At 55.3% G+C, this 21,460-nt stretch overlaps 2 protein-coding genes across 4 annotated transcripts in view; both read left to right on the top strand.

The window, feature by feature from the left end:
• The window catches only part of MTMR14 (myotubularin related protein 14), a 39,333-nt gene extending 25,729 nt beyond the window's left edge, over positions 1–13,604 (top strand). The window contains exons 10-19 of one of the 2 annotated variants that reach the window (XM_049766275.1): positions 1,599–1,665; positions 2,584–2,669; positions 2,764–2,840; positions 3,075–3,111; positions 4,515–4,585; positions 4,828–4,883; positions 5,026–5,167; positions 5,844–6,023; positions 10,439–10,594; positions 13,024–13,604. In XM_049766275.1, coding sequence (XP_049622232.1) covers positions 1,599–1,665; positions 2,584–2,669; positions 2,764–2,840; positions 3,075–3,111; positions 4,515–4,585; positions 4,828–4,883; positions 5,026–5,167; positions 5,844–6,023; positions 10,439–10,594; positions 13,024–13,204 — 1,053 coding nt within the window. In that variant the 3' untranslated portion in view covers positions 13,205–13,604. The remainder of the gene's footprint in view (positions 1–1,598; positions 1,666–2,583; positions 2,670–2,763; positions 2,841–3,074; positions 3,112–4,514; positions 4,586–4,827; positions 4,884–5,025; positions 5,168–5,843; positions 6,024–10,438; positions 10,595–13,023) is intronic. The other variant, XM_049766276.1, reaches the window with a different exon arrangement.
• Positions 13,605–14,670: 1,066 nt separating this feature from the next.
• Positions 14,671–21,460, top strand: part of CPNE9 (copine family member 9) — a 30,872-nt gene continuing 24,082 nt past the window's right edge. The window contains exons 1-6 of one of the 2 annotated variants that reach the window (XM_049766330.1): positions 14,671–14,884; positions 15,298–15,338; positions 15,463–15,509; positions 15,615–15,718; positions 16,712–16,757; positions 17,090–17,166. In XM_049766330.1, coding sequence (XP_049622287.1) covers positions 14,817–14,884; positions 15,298–15,338; positions 15,463–15,509; positions 15,615–15,718; positions 16,712–16,757; positions 17,090–17,166 — 383 coding nt within the window. In that variant the 5' untranslated portion in view covers positions 14,671–14,816. Of the gene's footprint in view, positions 14,885–15,297; positions 15,339–15,462; positions 15,510–15,614; positions 15,719–16,711; positions 16,758–17,089; positions 17,167–21,460 lie in introns of those variants that run through there. The other variant, XM_049766329.1, reaches the window with a different exon arrangement.

Here is a 21,460-nt window from a genome sequence, read left to right as displayed (position 1 = left end):
GAGGGCCCTTGTTTCACGTGCAGCTGGCCCAGGTTTGGTTCTGTATAGTCCAGTCCCCCAACTTGCCAGGAGTGATTCCTGAGTATAGAGTCAGGAATAACCCTTAAGTATCACCAGGTATGACCCCGAAACCTTTACAAAATTCCAAATAACAAAAACCCTAGCTCTGACCTACTTTCCTCTAAGCAAGGCCTCAGGATCTTCTAGGCATGAGGCTTGTTGCTGAGCTGACTGGATGCCCCCCTTACTCGGACTTCCCTCACACCGTGGCCCCTGAGGGCCTTCCTAAGGGACTGTGTGCAAGGTCTGGGCCTTCCCGCACCTTCCAGGATGTCCCTGGGCGGCCCAGCACAGTGCCACGTGGGGTGCATGACTGCTGTTGCTGTGTTCTGTGATTCTGGGGATGTAGGGCCCTCAAGGCAGCTGTTCTGACGCCTTCAACCCCTGCCAGTCTGACCCTGAGTGGGGGTCAGGATAGGGACATGTTGTGGGGGTCTCCTTCTTGGGGCTCTCCACATTCAGGGTCAGGCTAGAAGGTGGCATCTTGAAGTTGGCACTGGCCGGCAGGAGGCACAGCGGCCCGGATGCCAGCACTGAGCCCTGCAGCCACTGAACTTTCTGCTCCAAGCACAGGGCAGTTGGATGGGCCTCAGACTTAGCCCCCTCCGGCCCGTCACACCCCCTGCAGGAGGAGGGGTCCCCACTCTGAAGCAGGGCTGGCACGTGAGTCAGAGGAGCTAAGTCCCAGAGCTGCAGCTGCGTACGTGGTGGCCGCCTCTGGAGCTGCTGAAATTGGGTCAGGACTCCCTGGGGCCTTGGGAGGGTCAGAGAGATGAGCCTGTTTTACATTTCTGGGAACACCAATTCACTCACAGGTGCCTCATAGAGCAGCTGGGGGGTGGGGGGAGATTCCCAACTCGCAGCAGTCCCAGAACTGGGCCAGCCCCCCTGCCCTACAGAACTGTAGGTTTTAAGGGCCAATGACCTTAAGGGGCAATAAAAGCAGGAGCAGAGGGTCTGTGGTTCCAGCCGCTCCTTGTGCTACTTGTTGTTATTACATTTATTTTTATTTGATTTATTTTTTTCGGGGGGGGGGCATACCTGGTGACACTCAGGGGCTCTGCACTCAGAAATTGCTCCTGGCTTGGGGGACCATATGGGGTTTCGGGGGATCAAACTGCGGTCCATCCTAGGTTAGCTGCATGCAAGGCAGATGCCCTACCACTGTGCCACTGCTCCAGCCCCTGTGCTACTTGTTAGTAAAGAGTCTGTCCGCCCGAGGCTGCATCTGTTCCCAACCCAAAAATGGGCAGCAAGTGGACAGTGGGTAGTGGCACATCTTGGCATCTTGGCCCCCAGGCAGGCTCACAGCCCATCTGCCTGCAGGGGGCGCTGTGGTCCGCCCAGGCTCTCCATTTGCCTTCCCACCTCCACACACAGACCAGAGTCCAGTTTCTCTGGGACTTGGGGCCTCTGACAGGAGTCTTGCAAGGATCCTTGTCACCCAAAATCACACTTGGCATTTTGTTCCTGAAACACTTTAAATCCCCAGCCTGGGCGGCCTATTTCTAGACCACTTTGATCCTTTTCTCCCACAGAGTTGGGACCTGGTGCAACAAACACAAAACTACCTGAAACTGCTGCTCACCATCGTCACCCGAAACGGTGAGTCGCCCCCGCCGGCCACCTCGGCTCGTGGGCTCTCCCCCCGGGACCCCCGGCTTAGGATGTGCCTACGAGGAGGCACCTCAGACCTACCTTTTCCTCTCCCGGAAAAGACTCTGGGAATTTCCTGGCCCTATGATGACAGACAACCTTAGTCCATGTTCATCAGACCCTGGACAGCAAAAATGACTGTTCTGTCCAGTCTCAGGGCTCTGCCTGGTGTGACCAGGCGTGTGACCAAGTTGGTCCCTTCTGAATCAGAGTGAAAAGGCACTGCCAGGCCTGTTCTCAGGACACCCGCCAGCCTGCCCACCACACTCTGGCTCTCCTCTTAAGCTGCTTGCTTGGAAACAGGGTCCAGTGGGGTCAAGCTTGTGTGAACACAAGGGACTGCAGTAGACGGAATGACCTGGAGCAGAGCAGAGGCCTGGCAAAGCTCAAAATGTCTCCTGTTGCCTCGCACCCCCACCCCCGGCTTCTCAGCCAGGGCCATTTCAGACACATTTGCTGCCTCCCCCTTACCCAGACATATGTGCCTCTGTCCCAGCATCCTCGCTCAGGGTCTGGCTTGGGCTCACCATGGCTGGAAGTCACAGCTTGCCTGCAAAGCAGTAGTGCCAGGGACTTGGAACTGCATGACCCGGCTGGGGCCATGGCTGGCACTGGGCAGGCTTTGGCCTGTAGTTCCCGGAAAATGCTGCACCATGAAGAGTGCGTGGCTGAGCCCCAGCTGCCTCTTATTTTCCCTTGAGGAGTCTAGGTCTGACTTGAGAACCCCTGAAAGGCCAGACCTGGCAAAACCGTGACCCTGAGGCACCCCAAGGCCTTTGTTCAGAAGGGGTGCGTCAGGTAGACAGGTGCCATACTGGCGAGGTGTTTGCATCCCCGTCCCGTCAGCTAGTCTCCTCTCCTGAGCAGATGACAGCGGGCTGCTGGTCCATTGCATCTCCGGCTGGGATCGGACGCCTCTCTTCATCTCTCTGCTGCGCCTTTCTCTGTGGGCAGTAAGTACGGGCCACCTGGGTCTTGGCTCTGTGTTGGGGTTCAGCTCCCACGATGAGGAGAGAGTTGGATTGCTGGTGCTTTGGTTTTCCCCAGGACGGGCTCATCCACACGTCCCTGAAGCCTGCCGAGATCCTTTACTTGACTGTGGCCTACGACTGGTTCCTCTTCGGGTGAGCTGTTTGCAGCTTTGGATTGGGGGGAAGGTTATCCCATGCAAGGGTGGTGGTGTCAGATTGGGGAATCCTAAAGCTGGGAGGTCCCCAGCGCAGGGGGTACGCAGAGCAGTGGGGGGTTGGGTCCAGAACTGGTGGGGCCTGTGCCCAGGGTTGGTCCCTAGTGACAGATGCTCACAGTCCTTCTGTCCCCATCACTCCCCGTACTGACCACACTGCCGTCTTTTTCAGGCACATGCTGGTAGATCGGCTCAGCAAAGGAGAGGAGGTATGCGGGTTGGAGGGGTCCCCCAAGGCATGGTCCCCAGCATCCATATCCACGCTGTTGGACACTTTCTGCTGGTTTATTCTGAGAGCAGTCTGGGATGGTCCCCACCTGGTCCCCCACATCCAGGACCCCCTGTGCTGCCCTCTGCCCCTCCCACCTCCATCCTGTGACTGGCCTGTTCTCAGTACTCAGCTCTGGAACCCTCCATCCTGCTGCTGAACCTGAAAACCTGCCTCCCACTCTTGGTCCCAAGACCTCACTCCCAGCCTGGCATATCCTCCTATCCTCCATGCCCTGTGCTCTCAGCTACTGTGTTGGTCTCATCTCTGAAGGCCCTGATTGTAGTTGTCCCTCTTAGTGCCCAGGGACCTTTGACTGGAGAGGTTGACCTTTAGTGGTGACCTCAGAACACAAGATGAACTTCCCAGGTCTCTTGGGCCCACACCTTGGTTCTGAGGCAACTGTGTCTCCTTGGGGGGAGATAGCCTGATACATGTGCCTAAGACAGCCTTGTCTCCCCTGAGACAGTTGTATCTCCCCTAGATGACCGCCTTCGGTCCTCTGTGCCTCCCTTACCCTGTGGGTACCTCTGTCCCTGCCACCCTCACGTGTATCCATTCTTCGTCCTTTTTGGGCTGCAGGATTGCATATGGCTCAGCTCCTCTGAGGCCTCTGAATAGTTGAGGCTTCAGAAAATCAACCTGGTTCTGGCTCCAGAGGCTGGGCTCCAGGCTCTGGACCGGAAGTCATGAAAGAGAGGGGTTGGGTCAGGTGGGCCTCAGAATTGAGAATCCCATCAGCGGTCAGAGACAAGTCTGCCAGACCTGTCACCACAGCTCCGTCCCTCTTTTCTTTCCCCGGAAACTTCCCTGCGCCTGTGCTTCCCTGTGGAAACGTATTTGCAAAGGGGCGCAGATGTACCTGCGTCTGAGTGTGTGGCCGCTGGGAGGGTTTGCTGCTGGGGAGTATGAGAGATCCTCTGTTCTCAATCTCTAATCTGGGGGCCTCTTGGACACCCCCTCCTGCATCACTGTTGGGATGTCTTGCTCCGAACTGCACTTCTGTTTTCTCCCCTGCTAGGCTCATTCTCCTCTTACCTGGCCAGTAGGCCCTTGTCTCAAAGAAGCTGCTGTTTACCTTCTCTAACTCACGTTTTCACAGGAGCCACCCAGCAGTGCTAGAATTTCCCACGAGAGAATTTCCCCGGCCCCATGTGTCCCATCCTTAGTAGCCCCCCAGAGTGCGTTGGGTTCGGAGAGGGTCTGGGAAGTTAAGTTGCTGATATACCTTCCCAAGAAAGAAATTGCTTCACCCATGCCCTCCTCACCCACCCTCCTGGGCCAGAATGAATGCCCACCAGATGGCCCTGCTCACGCCATGCTGCTTTTCACTCTTCTTTTCAGATTTTCTTCTTCTGCTTCAATTTTTTGAAGCATATCATCTCCGAGGAGTTCTCTGCTCTGAAGACACACAGGTAGGGGTCGTTGGTATACTCACATGGCCAGGGCACCATGGGGAGGAGGTAGATTTGGCCGGAGCCTGACTGTCACAGAGAGAGAAAGGGCTCAGGACATGCCCTGACCACTGTGCACCGAGAAGCCAGCCAGCTCCAAACCGGCAGTCCTCCTGCCATCCCCCTACCCTGAGCTATCTTCCAGGGGTGCGGCGAAGGTGCCGCCCTGCCCGGAAACACACTGCCCTGGGCTCTGTTTCCAGGAGGAAGAGTCTGCCCACCCGAGACGGCTTCACGCTAGAAGATATCTGCATGCTCAGTGAGTTCTTTGCCCCACTGTTCTTTCTTCCTAAGTCCTAGAATGCAGGGGAACCCTTCTAGAAACTTCTTCACAGCTGATGGCGAAGGGGCAGGGAGAGAAGAGATAAAGGGCTGACCGTGGGGACTCTGGTTTCTTGCAGGAAGAAAGGACCGCGGTAGCACCACCAGCCTCGGCAGCGACTTCTCGCTGGTCATGGAGAGCTCGCCAGGCGCCGCTCCCGGGAGCTTCACTTATGAGTCTGTGGAACTGGTTCCTGCAGGGCCACAGACCCAGGCAGCTTGGTGAGGGGCCGGGCAGGGGCTTGGCGCAGCTGCGGGCCAGGGCTGCCAACTCCAGGGGGAGCCCCAGGAACAAAGGGAGTCTTCGGCTGTCTCCATGGGGCCTGGAGCTGGCCATCTGGCTGGGGACGGGCACTGATGGGGGAAGCTGCAGAGCTGGGCAGGCCGTGGAATGAGGGGCTGCTGGAAAAGGGCACCCTAAGGAGCTTCCCTGTGGAGCCAGTCTGCAGGGTGTATAAGGAAAGAAACAAGGGGAGGCGATGGTGGCTTGGTCCTCAGATAATCCTTCTCTCGTGGTAGTTAACAGGATTTGCACAGCCATCTGCTGGAATGGGCTGCTGAGTAATGAACCAACTTATTTTTTTGGGGAGGTCAAACCCAGTGGCATTCAGGGGTTACTCTTGGCTCTGCACTCAGAAGTCGTTCCTGGCTGGCACGGGGAACCATATGGGATGCCGGAACTCGAACCACTGTTCGAATCAGCTGCATGCAAGGCAAACAGCCTGCCACTATGCTATCTCTCACAAGGGTCCCTTTTCGAGTGACTGAGCATGTAGCTCAACTAACCCAGCACAGGCCGGGTTAGTTGGTCCTGCCCCTCATGGAGTGGCTCACAGTGGAGACAGGCAGAGAACCTCCAGGATGCCAGTCTCACTACAGTCTCCCCTCTCCACCACAGGAGGAAGACCCGGCCGTCCTCCCCACAGAGCGTGCTGTGGAGCCGGCCGCAGCCCACCGATGAGCGGTTGCCTGGCCAGCAGTGCCTGGTAGAAGCCAAGTCCTCCAGCTCCTCATCCTCCAACCACTCTGACGGCTTTTTCAGAATTGGCAGCAGTCCCTTGGAGGTCCCCAAACCCAGGTGAGGCGCCCCACAGCTCCGGGGGCTGAAGAGTGGGGTCCTCAGCCCTGAGCTGGCCTTCCCTTGAGCGGCCTCGGATGGGGCTTTTCTACTGGGCCGTTACTGCCAGGCCGAGCTTGCAGAAAAGGTTTGCTGGGACCCAGGTCCACAGCAAGATCCAGTCAGTCGGGCCGGAGAGATAGCATGGAGGTAGGGTGTTTGCCTTGCATGAAGAAGGATGATGGTTCAAATCCTGGCATCCCATATGGTCGCCCAAGACTGCCAGGAGCAATTTCTGAGCATAGAGCTAGGAGTAACCCCTGAGCGCTGCTGGTTGTGACTCCAAAAACCAAAAAAAAAAAGGATCCAGGTGGCTGAAGAACGTGGCATTGCAGAAGTTGCAGCCATGTGGTGGGTGGGCAGGGCCGGCCTGTCCCAGCCCTGAGCCAGCTTCTAGGGTGCCCCAGTATGCCTAGCATGGAGTAGTAGGGAATGGCTGGGCACCGAGGGGCCTCGGGAGGGGACCCGATAGGAGAGAGCAGCAGGCTTGCCTGAGGGAAGCCGAGTGCTGCGGTTCAGGGGTGCTCTGGCTCTGGGACCTTCCTGACCAAGAGCTGACAAGAACAGAGTGAGTCCCCTGTACAGCTGGCTCAGCAGCAAACTGCAAGTCAAGAAGGCCGGACCATGCCCCCGCTCCCGACAGAGACCTGTTCACTGAGATGCTGCACTGCTCCTCCGAGCCGGCCTGTGCTCTTGCCACCCCACTGCCACACCACCACTCCTTCCTGCATGCCTGGCTTCGCTCACGGTGGGGCTGGGGCTACTGTGGCACGGCATGGTACCCTCTGCTGGAATTGGCTCGGGTCTGTACTGTGCTCAAGCAGCACGCCATGGCGTTTCCCCATGCCCTGCTTCCTTCCTCCCTAACTTCTTCCCACCCCAGCATTGGAGCTGGCCTGCTCCAGGTGGTCTCGAAGCCCTAGCGACCTGTCCTGGTATAGACCTGGGACAGGGCCGGAAGCTTGGGGGGGGGGGTGTGCCGGGCCAGCTATGATGATTTTCCTTTTTCCGCTGGTCGTCCACTTGGAACTGGCCGGTTTCTGATTCGGTTTTTGAAAGACTAGATTGTTCAGATTTGGAACATTCTAATTATGCGTTTCCATTAACTTTAAAGCTAATTTGGTGTCTTATCTTCAAGCGCCTGAGGGACCCTGTCATTAGTTTTTCTGCCTCTTAGGGAACCATAGCTAATCAGTTTCTCCGCTGAAGGGAAGGAGGGGAGAGTTGGGGCGACGGCCCCTCCATCAAGCTTTCTGTGACAGCCGAGAGTCCCTCCTGATGAGAGTTCTCCACATTCCATCTGTTCCAAATTCCTAATGTCTCTGGAAAGCCCGCCTTCCCTGAGAGGAGGGGGACGCTTTTTTCAGAGCTAAGTAGGTTGTCTGGGAAGGAAGGTCTGGGCGTCCCTCTGGTAAGGTGGCTGGCGATCTTCATGCCTGACTTGATGCCAATGTATTTGTGAGTTCAGGGCAGGGGGCCGACGAGAGGCTATACTCCCTAGACCCTCTGAGTCCTGGCTAGAAAGAGGCTGAGGTGGGGGGGGAAGATACTACATCAGGGAGGGCCAACCAGGCTTTGATCCTTGAGTGCAGAGCCAGGAGTAAGCCCTGAGCACTGCTGGGTATGGCCCCAAAACAAAACAGAAGATCCCTTGGACTGCAGCAGGATATCCTTGGCCGCTTGACACACACGTATACATATATACTGGCACACAGACACACATCCATACACACAACATAAATGTGCACAGCGATCCAGGACACAGCTTGTGTTCTCAGCTGTGGTAGGAAACCATGTGTGCTATCTCTGAAACGCATAGCTCTGTGACTTGATGTCCTTTTGAGCTGAAGGGTTCACCCTGCCTGGAGTTTCCTGGCACCAAGTTTGAGCCCCATTATTGGGAGTCCCGGGTGCTGGCGATCGGCTGATAAATACAGATCTGCTGGTGACCAGCCTTTATTCCCACCCTGATGCCAGCCCTGCACTCACAGGCTTGACTTATAAGTCTCTTGCTGGGGCAGGCTGACACAGCCACGTCAGGCCCCTCTTGGCTGTGCCCATCAAGCCAGCATGCTAGGTACTTTTGGACGCAGGTGCTAGGCAGAAAGTCTGCCTTTATCAGATTAAAGACTACAGAGCACTGGTGGATAAGGAAGGGCCAGGAGTATAATGGCCTTCGGGTAAGCCTGCTTCAGCATCGTTTCCAGCCCCTCTTCACCCCAGTGTGCACCCCGGTATGCCTTGTGCTATTATTCTCTAGGCCAGAAGCTCTGCGGTTGGTTCCAGTTCAATTCTGGGGGGCCACCCACATCTCCCACCTCGGGACAGGGCCGGCAGGTGTTCTGGCAGATCGCATTTCAGTGCTCTTTTTTTTTTATCTTTCCTGTTATATCTGAGAAACCTCACTTTCTTTCTGAGTTTGATTCATGTCACCCCATCTTAAAGCAGAAGTGGCCTCTGGGAGTTCGGTTTCAGATGAATGGGCAGAAGAGTGTCTTTCCACCCCCATGGACGGATGGGCTGTGGCTGTCAGTACCTGTGGCTCAGTACCTGTCGTTAGCACTTATATCTGGGAGACTGTCTCATCTGTCTGCATTGGGGCAGCTGTGGCTCCACCCCCAGCAAGGCTATGCCAGGAGGTGGAAGATGGCGGCACTTCTTTTTTCTGAGTAGTGGGCCCAAGGCCACTTTTGTGTGAGGGAGGGACAGGCCTGTTACCGGAACGCTAGGCCTGTGGATGGGAGATGTGTCGGCCTGTGGGGCTCGCTCCCTCCATTTCAGGGAGCAGCATGGCCTGGCAGACCTGCCTGAGCTGGAACTAGCCTTTCCCTGCGCACCCCGCATGTGCTCCGTGACATTTCCGTTCATCTCCAGGTGCCGCTGTAACCAGCTCACCCCGACAGCTCTGCTCTCACACCAGGAGCTGAGTAGTTGCTCCGTGGCTCTTTCCTAGGCAGAGACCCAGGGTAGGGAAAGTCATTCAGAAGCTTGAAAAATCTCCCCTAAGGGAACTAAAGGTGTCTCCCTGCAGAGACTGTCCCTGGACTCTGTGCCTTGGGTAGAACCCAAGCTCTCATTTCCAGCTTTCATTTACCACTCCTGGGGTTGGTCTCCTCAAACCTCGGACCCTGTGCAAATGTCTCACACAAACTGCTGCTGTTAGTGCAGGGTGGCCATGCTCTACAGAACACTGGACAGTAACAGGTTGGCACAGGAAATGGCACCACAGGGCTGGCCCTTTCCCATTCCTTCGCTGTGCCCATTGTGACACCCTGCCTGGTCTCCAGCTAGCAGCCAGCAAGCCCCTTGCCGCAGTACACTCGGGGCCTGTACAAAGGTGCCCATCGTATGTCTTGTCTTTATGCCTTGTCCCATCATGAACACAGCAGTCCCGAGGCAGGATGCTCACTGTGTCCAGTAACTATTGCGCTGGTTCGGGGCAGCCATGCTGGGACAGGCCTCCTCCGCTTTCAAACTCCCCTGGTGCTCCGAGGGCTGTGAGACTCTCGCACGTCTCTTTACCTCCCCGTCTCACAGATGGGGTGCTCCAGGACCACCCCAGGGTCTCAAGGTTTTGTGACCACCAGGCTTTTTTGCCTCAGACCAGAAGCCCCTGACGCCAGCCCCCGCCCCGTGCCGTTCGTCCTTCCTGCTTCTGTTTCTGGGTCCCTGCGGAGCCAGCACTGCTGCTATTCTGGAATCCAGGAATAAAGGATCAGGCATCAAAGATGCTGTGCCTCTGGGGACTGACAAAGGACCTTGTTTGATGTCTCTGTCACCCCCGCAGGCAGCAGAGGGCTGGGCTAGAGGGGGGGTTCGGGTTGGTGTCTGCATGACTTCCCTGGGCCGTCCCTGTCCCCTGATCGTCCTGATGAAACTGTCCAAAAGCCTGATTCATCCCTTGCCTCTGGGCTCGACCAGTGAGTTTTGCTGGGCAGTTGCCGTGAATACAAACGAGGGCCTGGGCTCCCGTCACCCCACTCCGCAATCTAGGTCACCACTTCCAGTCCTCAAGAGCCCCGCGGCTTCTGGGTCTGCTGGCTGGCAAGGTGAGGGGATCCTGCCTCCTCGGTTCAGTTCCTGGGCTCCCCCACCCCAGTGCCAGGGAGACTGCGTCACCCTGGGAGCCGCCAGACGGCCGCGTCCCAACCCCGGGCTGAGCTTGCTGGTCCACTACTTGTCACCATGCTGGGCTCTTGTTCTCTGCTCCTGCAAAATCTTGGCGCCTTCCGCTCTCCTTCCGGTCTGTTCTTCCTCAGTTGCCACCTGCCCGGCTGTTCTGGCCCTCGGAGGACACGGTTGCCTTCACAGACACCCCACGAGCCAGCATTCTCTGTCAGGCGTCACTGACTCTGCCTCATCTCTCCTCTGCCCAGATCAGTGGACCATCCCCTGCCCGGATCCTCTCTCTCCACAGACTTTGGCAGCTGGCAGATGGTCACGGGCTGTGGCAGTATTCAGGAGCGGGCTGGCCTGCACCCAGATTCTGCTCTCCCTTTCAGCTTCCCGGATGAGCTCCCTAACAGTTGTCTGTAAGTGTCTCGAGGAGGCAGGGTGCGCCCCTGCCCGGACCCTCACCGGCTGGTGGCCAGGCTCGTGTGTCGGAGAGGACAGAGGCAGCTGCAGGTCCCGGGGGCTGACCCGGGACAGTGCCGGCTCTCACCAGCCTCCAGCTCGGGGCTGCCTTGGGAAAACTGGAAAGCTGACAGGACTGTAACTACGGAAGATGCTATTTCTGTCCAGGGCTTGGCCTGGCGTGCGAGTCCTTTGAAGGCAGACCGGTGAGGCAGTGAGCATAGGCGTGGCGCAGACAGAGCCAGAATGGATCCCTGCAGCCTCCCCACCCTTCTGTCTTCCGCTCTTGCCTCTGGCCCTGGGTACTGAGTGGGAGTTCTGAATCCAAGTCTTCCATATACCTACGTACTGAGCAGCTGCCCTGTCTGGCCCTGCAGGCATAGGAGACGCCTCCAGGGGCCAGGGTGCAGGGCTCAGTCTCAGTTCCAATTCTCCATTGGCCTCAGTCTCTGGGGGTTCAGCCCACCGCCAGCATCCACATTCGCCGCCAGTTGGGAGAAGGTTTCTCTGGGAAATCAAGCCAGTTCCCTGGTGAGAGATTCCTCGATGGTGCTGGGCGGTAGCCAGGGGACACAGTACCTGGCATAGTGTCATCTCTGTCGCCAAAAACAAGACCTGTCAGATATTTTAGTTGATTCTGTTTGGGATCCGTCCCAGTGGCTTTCTGCTCAGGGTCACTGTTGGCAGTGCTTAGGAAATCATTAGGTGTTGGAGATTGAACTCAGGTCTCCTGCACTCCAAGAGGTTAACCTCTCTCTCCAGACCTCTGGCATATTTTCTCCCCCTGTGATTATATCCGACGATGTTCAGGTTTTAACTCCTGGCGCTGTGCTCAGGAATTACTCCTAGTCGATCAAACCTAGCTTGGTTCTATGCAGAACCTTAGCCTGCTGTACTAGAGGCTATAGCCCCATCTGGCAGATGCTTTAAGGAGTCTAAAAGGGTTCTCTACACCTTGCTGAATGACTTCCCACTTCAGCCAAACTGGCCTAAGCTTCTCTGGAGGAAGAAACCACTGGCTTGAGAGACCGTCTCCTCACTTACCCAGCATTAGCCACCAAGAAAGCCAAAGATTGGGCTCTGGGCGATTCTCAGGGAAGGGTTTAGACCCTTCCTCATCTGGTCTTATGTCCTGTGATGTCACCACAGCTGCTGGTCTCTTGTCAGAGAGATGCGCCCAAACCCTGGCTCCCTGATCCAGCTGCTGAGTCTTAGAGCATCAGCCTTCTCCTTTTCTTGAGAGGGAAGGCCCTGCAGTAACTGCACCCCGTTTTCCCACAGTTGCAAGTGGAGGGGCAGCTTGTTTTTCCTCGGTCTTTTGCCCTTCTGCTGCCTGGAATTAGAGCCAGTGAGAAAGCAGGCATGTAGACTCTTGGCCGTGCCCTGTGAAACTACAAAAATGTGGATTTCTCCAAGTTATACATGCAGTGAAAAAACCAGAGCAGCTCATGTGGCCTCTGACTAGTGTCCCCTAATCTTAAGTGTGAACATCCAGGGTTGTGTGTGTTTCCCACAACTTCCAGGAAACACTTGGAGGCTCTCTGGGGGCTTAAGTCTGCTCCATTTTCTGACAGCTGCTGGAGGACAACTTGAGGTCCCTTTGCCCTGAGCTGACTTCTAATGTCTCTCCACAGCCACGACCCTCACTTCCTGAGGCCCCTTCTCCGCTGTTTACTAGCCCTTACCACCTCCATTCCCACCACCCCTGGCTACATCCTGAGGCTCAGAGCGGGCTTTCTGGAGGGGGGAATGTGTTTCCAGGCAGGACTAGTCTAAGTGCTCAAGGGGAGAGGCCAGTGCTTCTTCCCAGATAATCTGGCCCCTGGAGAGCACACTGGAAGGGAACAGCCGGGGAGCACTGTGTGAGTTCCTGACCTTTCTGAGTCTGCCTCCCTCCTTCCCTCCTTCCCTCCCTCTCTCCCTCCTGCACTCTTGAGTCCTGAGGTTGGGTGGCTCAAGAAAAAACAACTTGCATGTAGTCACAGAATTGGAATTCATTCAGTTCATCTTTCTCCAGGGACACTGTTCTGGCCACAAGGAGGCAGGCCTTGGATTAGCTGGTATCTAATTATCTGATATCTTGGGGTACCACTTCCTAGTAGGCTTGAAGTTAGCTTGCTCTCCCTCCTAGGAGCCTCTTTAAGTTCCCAACTGCTCCACGTCTCCCCTGCCTGAGTGTCTGCCACCCTCATCTTCCCCCGCAGCATTCCACCCATGACTGCTCTGGTGGGGAAGACCGGGGAAGGCCGGTCGGTGCTTCTAGGCAGGGCCAGAAGCATGAGCACCCACAGGAACTGTGACCAGAAGCAGCTTGAGGACCAGTACTGTGCCGGCTTCGCCTCCTCATCCGGGGAGCCCCTCACTCTGCACCCCCTCTTTCCTACAGGCTTGCAGCACTGAGCGAGCGGGAGACGCGGCTGCAAGAGGTGCGTTCCGCCTTCCTGGCCACCTACAGCAGCACAGTGGGGCTGCGGGCTGCTGGCCCCAGTCCATCCGGTGCTATTGGGGGTCTGCTGGAGCAGTTCGCCCGAGGCGTGGGACTCCGGGGCACCAGCAGCGCCTTCTGAAGCAGCCAGCCTACCTGCAGACTCCTGTTTTCTCTCACCTGAGCCCTGAGTGGAACCAAAGCCATGCCTGGCCGAGGGGTACCTTGAAGCTGGGGGGAGGGGGCGAACGAAAAACGTTCTCCCCCCGGCTTTCTCCACAATGTATGTGGTGACCCCAGGCCTAGCAGGGCCAAGGAGAAGATTCTCCAGCCTCCGCTTCCTGACCGTGCTGCTGCCGCCACCATCACTGCCTCCCGCCCGTCGTGGTCGGATCCCCATTAAGTCTCGGTCACGTGGGGTTTCCTGTGGGGGCTGCGAGTTCAAAAAAGATCCCCAGTCCCTGTTCACTGGGGAGGGTGGGTCACCTGCACTGAGAGAGGCAATTTGACACAAATCACACAATAAAGTGACAATTTTTGAACTGTTGTGTTTCCGCATGGTTTGGGTGGGGGGCACCTTTGGGGGATCCTATGGGAGAGGGCCGAATTGTTCTTGTGCTTGGAAGATGGCAGTTGAAGGGGGCTGGCATGCAGACGAAGTGGGAAGAGAGCTGGAGATGGGTGTGTCCCGCAGTTCCTGATCCCAGAGTTCCATTGCTCCATGAGAGGGAGGCAGATGTGCGTAAGAACCAACAGTCCTAGACCAGATCTCAGGGGTTTGGCCAGTAATGCAGATTGCCAGGTGGCCTGGAATTTGGGCTGGGATCGGTGGGTTTTTTGTGGGGGGAGGAAGTCCATCTTGAACAAGTTTCATAATCAGCACCATCAGCTTATTCTGGATGAGCTGACTGCAGATTGAGAGGCCAGGTGGGGGCCTGGCTGACCGTCGCTCTCACTTGTGACTTGAGTCCACTACAGGGGCCAAAGCAATGGCGCAAGGGGTAAGGCGATTATCTTGCACATGCAAACCTAGGACGGACTGCGGTTTGATCCCAGGTGTCCCATATGGTCCCCCAAGCCAGGAGCGGTTTCTGAGCGCAGAGCCAGGAGTAACCCCTGAGCATCACCGGGTGTGGCCAAAAAAAGCCAAAAACAAAAAGTGTCCACCTCAATGTCTTCCTCTAGCAGAGCTGGGCCAAGGCACTGTGGCTCAGTTCCTGACCTCTGAACTTAACTCAAGAGGTGGCCAGATGGTCGAGGAGACCAACTACCCTGGGAAAGGAAAAACTACAGGCCAACATTTCTAGGACACTTAGGGTTTGTAAACCATGCTAAGAGCATCTCAGAAGCTGCTCTGCCACATTTCCAAATAATCAAGTGACACAGAGATGTGGGTACCTTACCCAAGGTGACACAGCGAATGAGAACATATGTAAGTAAGGCCAGGGCTGGGAGGCCCAGAGCAGCTCGGGACAGACCTCCCCAGACACTCAGTTCTGGAGCTGTCCAGCGTAGACGTGTGAGTTGGTTCGGATGATGGGGGGTGCTTGAGAGTCGCCGCTGGCTCCAAGGGGGCGGGGGACACCCGCAGGCCGGGCGGGGCTTCTCTGCCATCTGGAGCGCTGCCGCTGGCGGCCACAGTCCAGGCGCGATCGGCGGGATCGGCGGGACAGCACGCAGGGGCCAGCTGGGGCCGAGGGAGGTTGCCGCAGCGGCTGGAGCCCCGGCAGCTGCCAGGTCTCCCCGGCCCAGCCATGTCCCTCGGTGGAGCCTCGGAGCGCAGCGTCCCGGCCACCAAGATCGAGATCACCGTGTCCTGCAGGTGAGGGGGACCAGGAGGAGGTGGAGAGCTTGGACCCCGATCCTGGGAGAAAGGAATGGAAGGAAGCAAGCAAGGAGGGGTGGGTGGAGGGCTCCCCCAAACCAACACAGTCTGGAAGTAGTCGCTGCCGAGGTCCGAGAGGGGGTTCCCTTCCTAAAAGTGGACCCAGGGATGATGGATCTGGCCCCCGCAGAGAACAAAGTTGTGGGGATGCCCGCCCTTACCCTCCTTCCTGGGACCCCTTAAAGATGCACCTGCAGGCTTGCAGCTTTCTTTGCATGGCCAGCTCCAGAGATTGAGATTCCAGACACTTGTGGGGGGGGGGGCTGCCACAGGGAGGACCCTTTGGGGTGCAAGTTTTGGGCCCCCCAAAATGGACCCTGTGTGTTGCTTTTTCACCTCCCTCCCCTCAGGAACCTGCTGGATCTGGACACTTTCTCCAAGTCTGATCCCAGTAGGCAGCGCTTGGACCGGGCCGGGTGGGGGTGACGGGATGGGCAGCCTGCTTGGGTACCGGTACCCCGCGGGAGGGACCCGGGTAGGACCTGACCTGACGTCCCGCCAACCCCCCGTCGCAGTGGCGGTGCTTTACACGCAGAGCCGGGCCAGCCAGGAGTGGCGAGAGGTGAGGCGGACCCGAACCCGATCGCGTATCCGAACCCAAACCCTTAACCCCCTGCTCATCGCCTGCCCCTGTCCCGTCCGCCCACCCCATGCCACCCCATGCCAGTTCGGGCGGACCGAGGTCATCGACAACACGCTGAACCCGGACTTCTTGCGCAAATTCGTCCTCGACTATTTCTTCGAGGAGAAGCAGAACCTGCGCTTCGATGTGTGAGCTCCGCCCGCCCGGAGTTCGGGGTCTCGCCGCCGCGCCCCCCGATGCTCCCTCCCTCCCGGCTTGGAGGATGCTCTTGGCTCTGGTCCTCCTGGGCCAGAGCCGAGCTGTCATCTTAGCCACGCCCCCGAGACCGGGTGACCACGCCCATTTATAGACAGCCAATCGAATGGCTTTGTCACGACCACGCCCGTCTCCAGGCCCCGCCCCTCGTGGCCCCGCCCCTACTCCCAGCAGGGATGCTCAGGGCCCTGGTCCTCCTGGTCCAAGTCCCCGCTTCGTCTTAGCCACGCCCCTATTTACACCATCCAATCGAGTAACTCAGTTCTGGCCACGCCCACTTCCAGACACCGCCTCCTCCATGAGGCCCCGCCCCCGGGGCTTTGACGCTCCCTCCCCGCTGGGCTTGTGGTCCTCCTGGCCCAAGTCCTTGCTTTCATCTTAGCCACGCCCCTTGGCCAAACCAGGCCCCGCCCCTTCCAGAATCATCCAAGCAACTAACTCTCCGTCTTGGCCCCGCCCACACAGAGACTCCGTCTTCGAGTAGGCCACGCCCCCAGGGCCCTGCCCCAGTTGAACCTTAACTCGAACTTGCAGCATCTTCCTGCATCCTTTTTGCCTGCTTAATGGGGATCTGGGTGAAATTCAGGTTCAAGATCCCCCCTCCTTCCAACCACTATTTATTTGTTTACATATTCATAAATATGTTTATATATGTATGTTTGTTTTATTATGAAACATATTTATATGTTTATGGATATGTAAATATATACATATAAAATATTTATATGTTATTTTATTTTATTTTGGGGTTTTTGGGGCCACACCCAGCACCACTCAGGTAACGCTTACTCCTGGCTCTCTGCTCAGAAATCGTTCCTGGCAGGCTCAGGGGGGACCGAATGGGATGCCACCCTTTAACCAGGACTCCTCTAGCCTTTCTTTCCACCCAGCTCCCCCCACCCCACGCGGGTTCCACTCTCTTCCAGGTACAATGTGGATTCCAAAACCAATATCTCCAAACCGGTGAGCAAGGTCCTAGGGTGGCTAGGTGGCCCTCTCAATCCCCAGTCTCCCTTCCTGGCTCCAAATTCCCTAGACCATGCCCCCCCACACCCCACTTCCCTGGCCTGTCACTCAGTGTTCTTCTTCCTTCTTCATGACTGCTGGCATCTCCGTGTCTTTGTCTCCCGAGGCAGAAGGTGAGCCCCGACAGGGCCAGGGGTTCCCCTGGGGGGACTCCCTTCTTCCCTGTTCTTCAAAGTACCTGCTAGGTGGTGGCTCTGGGGAGATTTGTGCCTCTGGACAGACTGAGGCAAGGATTCTGCCTCCAGCTCCTGACCAGCCTGCTTTTGTTTCTCTTGCAGGATTTCCTGGGACAAGCATTCCTGGCTCTGGGCGAGGTGATCGGAGGACAGGGTAGCCGTGTGGAGAGACCTCTCACGTGAGCAGACTGGGAAAAGGGGTGAAGAGCACTGCCAAGCACTCCTCCCAAGGGTGCTGCTGATTATAGGGCCGAGTCTGGGATTCCTTCAATGGCTCCATGCGTAATCACGGTTTCTTTAGACTGCAGCAGTGAATAGAACAGAGAGAAAATAATACAAAATAGACCTAAGTAGCTCACTTAATGTATAAGAGGTATAGGGCCACAACCATAGTACAGAGGGGAGGGATCTTGCCTTGCACACAGCCAAGCTGGGATTTGATCCCTGCCACCACATGTAGCCCTCCTCCCCCAAGTTCAGGAATCAGGAATAATTTATTTTATTTATTTATTTATTTATTTGTTTGTTTATTGGTTTTTGGCTCATCCAGCAGCACTCAGGCATTAGTCCTGACTCTGCACTCAGAAATTGCCACTAGGGGCTGGGCGGTGGCGCTAGAGGTAAGGTGCCTGCCTTGCCTGCGCTAGCCTTGGACGGACCGCGGTTCGATCCCCCGGCGTCCCATATGGTCCCCCAAGCCAGGAGCGACTTCTGAGCGCATAGCCAGGAGTAACCCCTGAGCGTTACCGGGTGTGGCCCAAAAACCCAAAAAAAAAAAAAAAAAAAGAAATTGCCACTGGCTGGCTCGGGGGACTATATGGGGTGCTGGGATTCGAAGCACCATCCAACATGGATTGGCGCCCTACTGCCGTGCTAATCTCTCTGGCCCTCAGGAGTGATTTCTTTTCTTTTACTTTTTTTTTTTTTTTTTTTTTTTTTTTGGTTTTTGGGTCACACTCAGCAGCGCTCAGGGGTTCCTCCTGGCTCTACGCTCAGAAATCACTCCTGGCAGGCTCGGGGGACCATATGGGATGCCGGGATTCAAACCGCCCTTCGGCATGCAAGACAAATGCCTTACCTCCATGCTATTTCTCTGGGCCCCCTCAGGAGTGATTTCTGAACACACAGTCAGCAGGAACATTTGGGCATCACCAGATGTGGTCCCCCAAGAAACAATATAGCATATACATTAGAAGACTACATTAATGTATAAGTTAAGATACTAATAAATCACAACATATTAGAAGAAAAGCAAATTAAAGCAAAATTTGGGAAGGAAGCAGCAATATGAGGCTGATGGAAGAAGCAGGATTGAACTGAATGGTCAGCTAACCTGAGAGAGGGAACTTGTAATAGGTCTGAAGGAAGGGCCTGGAGGAGAAAAAGCAGTGCTGGGCAGAGGAAAAGGATGTGTTAAGCATGCAAAGGAGCTGTCCAGCTGAGGCCAGTAAACCAAAGACAGGAGAGGAGCTGAAGTCAGAGGGAGTCTTGGGCCCACTGAGTCCTTTGTTTTGACTCAGAGATGGGTTTTGACTCAAGATAGGTCTCAGCAGAGGAGTCCCAGGGTCTCCTCGGAGCTCTCACCAAATGATGCTGGAAATAAACTAGATTACTCTTGGCAAGGCTTGAGAGTGATCTAGGAAGGGAAGCAGTAGTGAAGGAGACAAACTTCAGATCCTGCCTACATCTGATGCTGGGACCAATGGCCACATAAAATATGGATGCAGGAGGGGCAACACTGAGGTCTTTCCTGGCCATGTGGGATTGATGGAATTGCCATAACTGAGATAGCTATTAAGTAAGCAAGAGAGGAAGTCAGGAGGACTCATTAGTTAATAGAAGTGAGTCAGGGGCCGGGCGGTGGCACTAAAGGTAAGGTGTCTGCCTTGCCAGCGCTAGCCTAGGACGGACCGCGGTTCGATCCCCCGATGTCCCATATGGTCCCCCAAGCCAGGAGCGACTTCTGAGCGCATAGCCAGGAGAGTAACCCCTGAGCGTCAAACGGGTGTGGCCCAAAAACCAAAAACCAAAAAAAAAAAAAAAAAAAGAAGTGAGTCTGACATATTGGATTTTGTTTTTATTTATTTATTTATTTTGGTTTGTCAGCCACACCCAGTGATGCTCAGGGGTTTATCCTGGCTATGTGCTCAAAAATCACTCCTGGTTTGGGGGACCATATGGAACGCCAGGGGATTGAACCGCGGTCCCATCCTAGGCTAGCGTGGGCAAGGCAGATGCCTTACTGCTAGTGCCACCACTCCGGCCCCACATATTAGATTTTGTATGTGTGTGGGTTTTTGTTTTGTTTTGTTTTTTACTAAATACCTGAGCAGAAATGTCAAATAGGTAATAAGATACAATGCTTAGATGGTCTCTAAGATCACAAGACGGATGAGATCACAAAGAGAAGGAGAGGCAAGGAGAGGCTGACCGGCAAGATCCCAGAAGTCAAGGGCAGAGAGGAACTTGGTGGTAGGGAAGAAAAGAAGGAAGGAAATAGGAAAGGAAGGAAAGATGGAAGGAGGGAGGATAGGGAGGAAAAAAGGGAGGGAGGGAAGAAGGGAGGGAGGAAGGAAGGGAGGGAAGAAGGAAAGTAGGAAGGGAGGGAGAAAGGAAGGAAATAAGAAAGAAGGAAGGGAGGAAGAAAGGAAGGAAAGAAGGGAGGAAGAAAGGAAGGGAGGGTTATGTCAACTACATGATGCATTTTCTTTAAATAAATTTAATTAAAAAAGAAAGGGAGGGAGGAAAGAAAGAAGGGAGGAAAGGAGGAGGCAGGAAGAAAAGGAGCGAGGAAGAAAGGAAGAGAGGGAGGAAAGAAGGAGGAATGGAATCTATATATCTGAAACTAGAGAAGGAAACTGTGAAGGAGCAAGAACAGAGTGAAAGGAGAACTGGAAGAATGAGCTGTTGTCCTAGAGATCAAGGTGAGGGACACGTATCAGGGAAGAAAGTCAAGCCAGAGCAATAGTTCAGTGAGTAGGGTATTTGCATTGAACACAGCCAAACTGGCATGATCCCCGACACCACATATGGTCCCCTGAGCCCTGCCAGGATTCCTGATCCCTAAACACAAGAGTTAGGAATAAGTCCTGAGCACCACCAGATGTGGCTCCCAAACCAAAACCAAACCAAGAAAGGGAAGGCCTGGGAAGTGGGGTGGGGTTCAGAGAGGGAAAACTCTGTGCCTCCGAGGGGACGTGGGAGGGTTGGGGGGAACGCAGCCTCTTTAAGGAAGTGGAAAAAGGAGCAGTCCTTTTTCACAGGTATGTCTTCAGAGGGGAAGGGACAGCCGGAAGGCGAACTAAAGACAAAAGAAAGTCAAGTTCAGGTCTGTAGATTTTCCTGGCTACAATCAGTTGTGTGTGGATAGGCCCCTGCAAAATATTCTGTGCCCTGACTTTTGTGTCTTAACTACCAGGATGGCCTCTTGGTCTGGGTCTGTAATTTTTTTTGTTTTTTTGTTTGTTTTTGGGTCACACCCAGCAGTGCTCAGGGGTTACTCCTGGCTCTGCGTTCAGAAATCGCTCCTGGCAGGCTCAGGGGACCAAATGGGGTGCCCGGATTCTAACAACCATAATTTTGCGTGCACGGCAAATGCCCTACCTCCATGCTATCTCTCCAGCCCCACATTTCTGTGCTATCTCTCTGGCCCCAGGTTCTGCATTTAGAGCTTATTCTTGGTAATGCTGGGGGGGAACCTTATGGGATGCCGGAAATTGAGACCCTACCTGCTGTACTATCTCTTTGGTCCTAGGTCTGTCATTTATAATATGGGGAAAGTTATACACTTTGTTTGTTAATGTGAATAAGTCAGTAACATGTGAGCCAGAGAGATAGTATAGTGAATAGGGTTTTTGCCTTATTTGCAGCTGCCCTGGGTTCTATCCCTGGTACCACTATGTGGTCCCCCGAGCCTACAAAAAATGATCCCTGAACACAGAGCTAGGAGTAAACCCTGAACACTGCCAGATGTGGCCCAAACATTAAAAAAAAAAAAGGGGGGGGGCCGGAGAGATAGCATGGAGGTAAGGCATTTGCCTCTCATGCAGAAGGTCATCGGTTTGAATCCCGGCATCCCATATAGTCCCCCGTGCTTGCTAAGAGCAACTTCTGAGCATGGAGCCAGGAGTAACTCCTGAGCAACTGCCGGGTGAGACCCAAAAACCAAAAAAAAAAAAAAAAAAAAAAAAAGGGGGGGGGGGGCCGGGCGGTGGCGCTAGAGGTAAGGTGCCTGCCTTGCCTGCGCTAGCCTAGGACGGACCACAGTTCGATCCCCCGGCGTCCCATATGGTCCCCCAAACCAGGAGCAACTTCTGAGCGCATAGCCAGGAGTAACCCCTGAGCATCACCGGGTGTGGCCCAAAAAAAAAACCAAAAAAAAAAAAAAAAAAAAAAAGAAGAGGAGAGTGAGGATTTGGGATTAAAAGAGAAAATACAGGGCCCGGAGAGATAGCACAGCGGCGTTTGCCTTGC

This window comes from Suncus etruscus, chromosome 20 (genome assembly GCF_024139225.1).
Source record: "Suncus etruscus isolate mSunEtr1 chromosome 20, mSunEtr1.pri.cur, whole genome shotgun sequence".
Classification (NCBI taxonomy): domain Eukaryota; kingdom Metazoa; phylum Chordata; class Mammalia; order Eulipotyphla; family Soricidae; genus Suncus; species Suncus etruscus.
The sequence above is the reverse complement of the archived record's forward strand: the minus strand, read 5'-3'. Positions and strand labels throughout refer to the sequence as shown.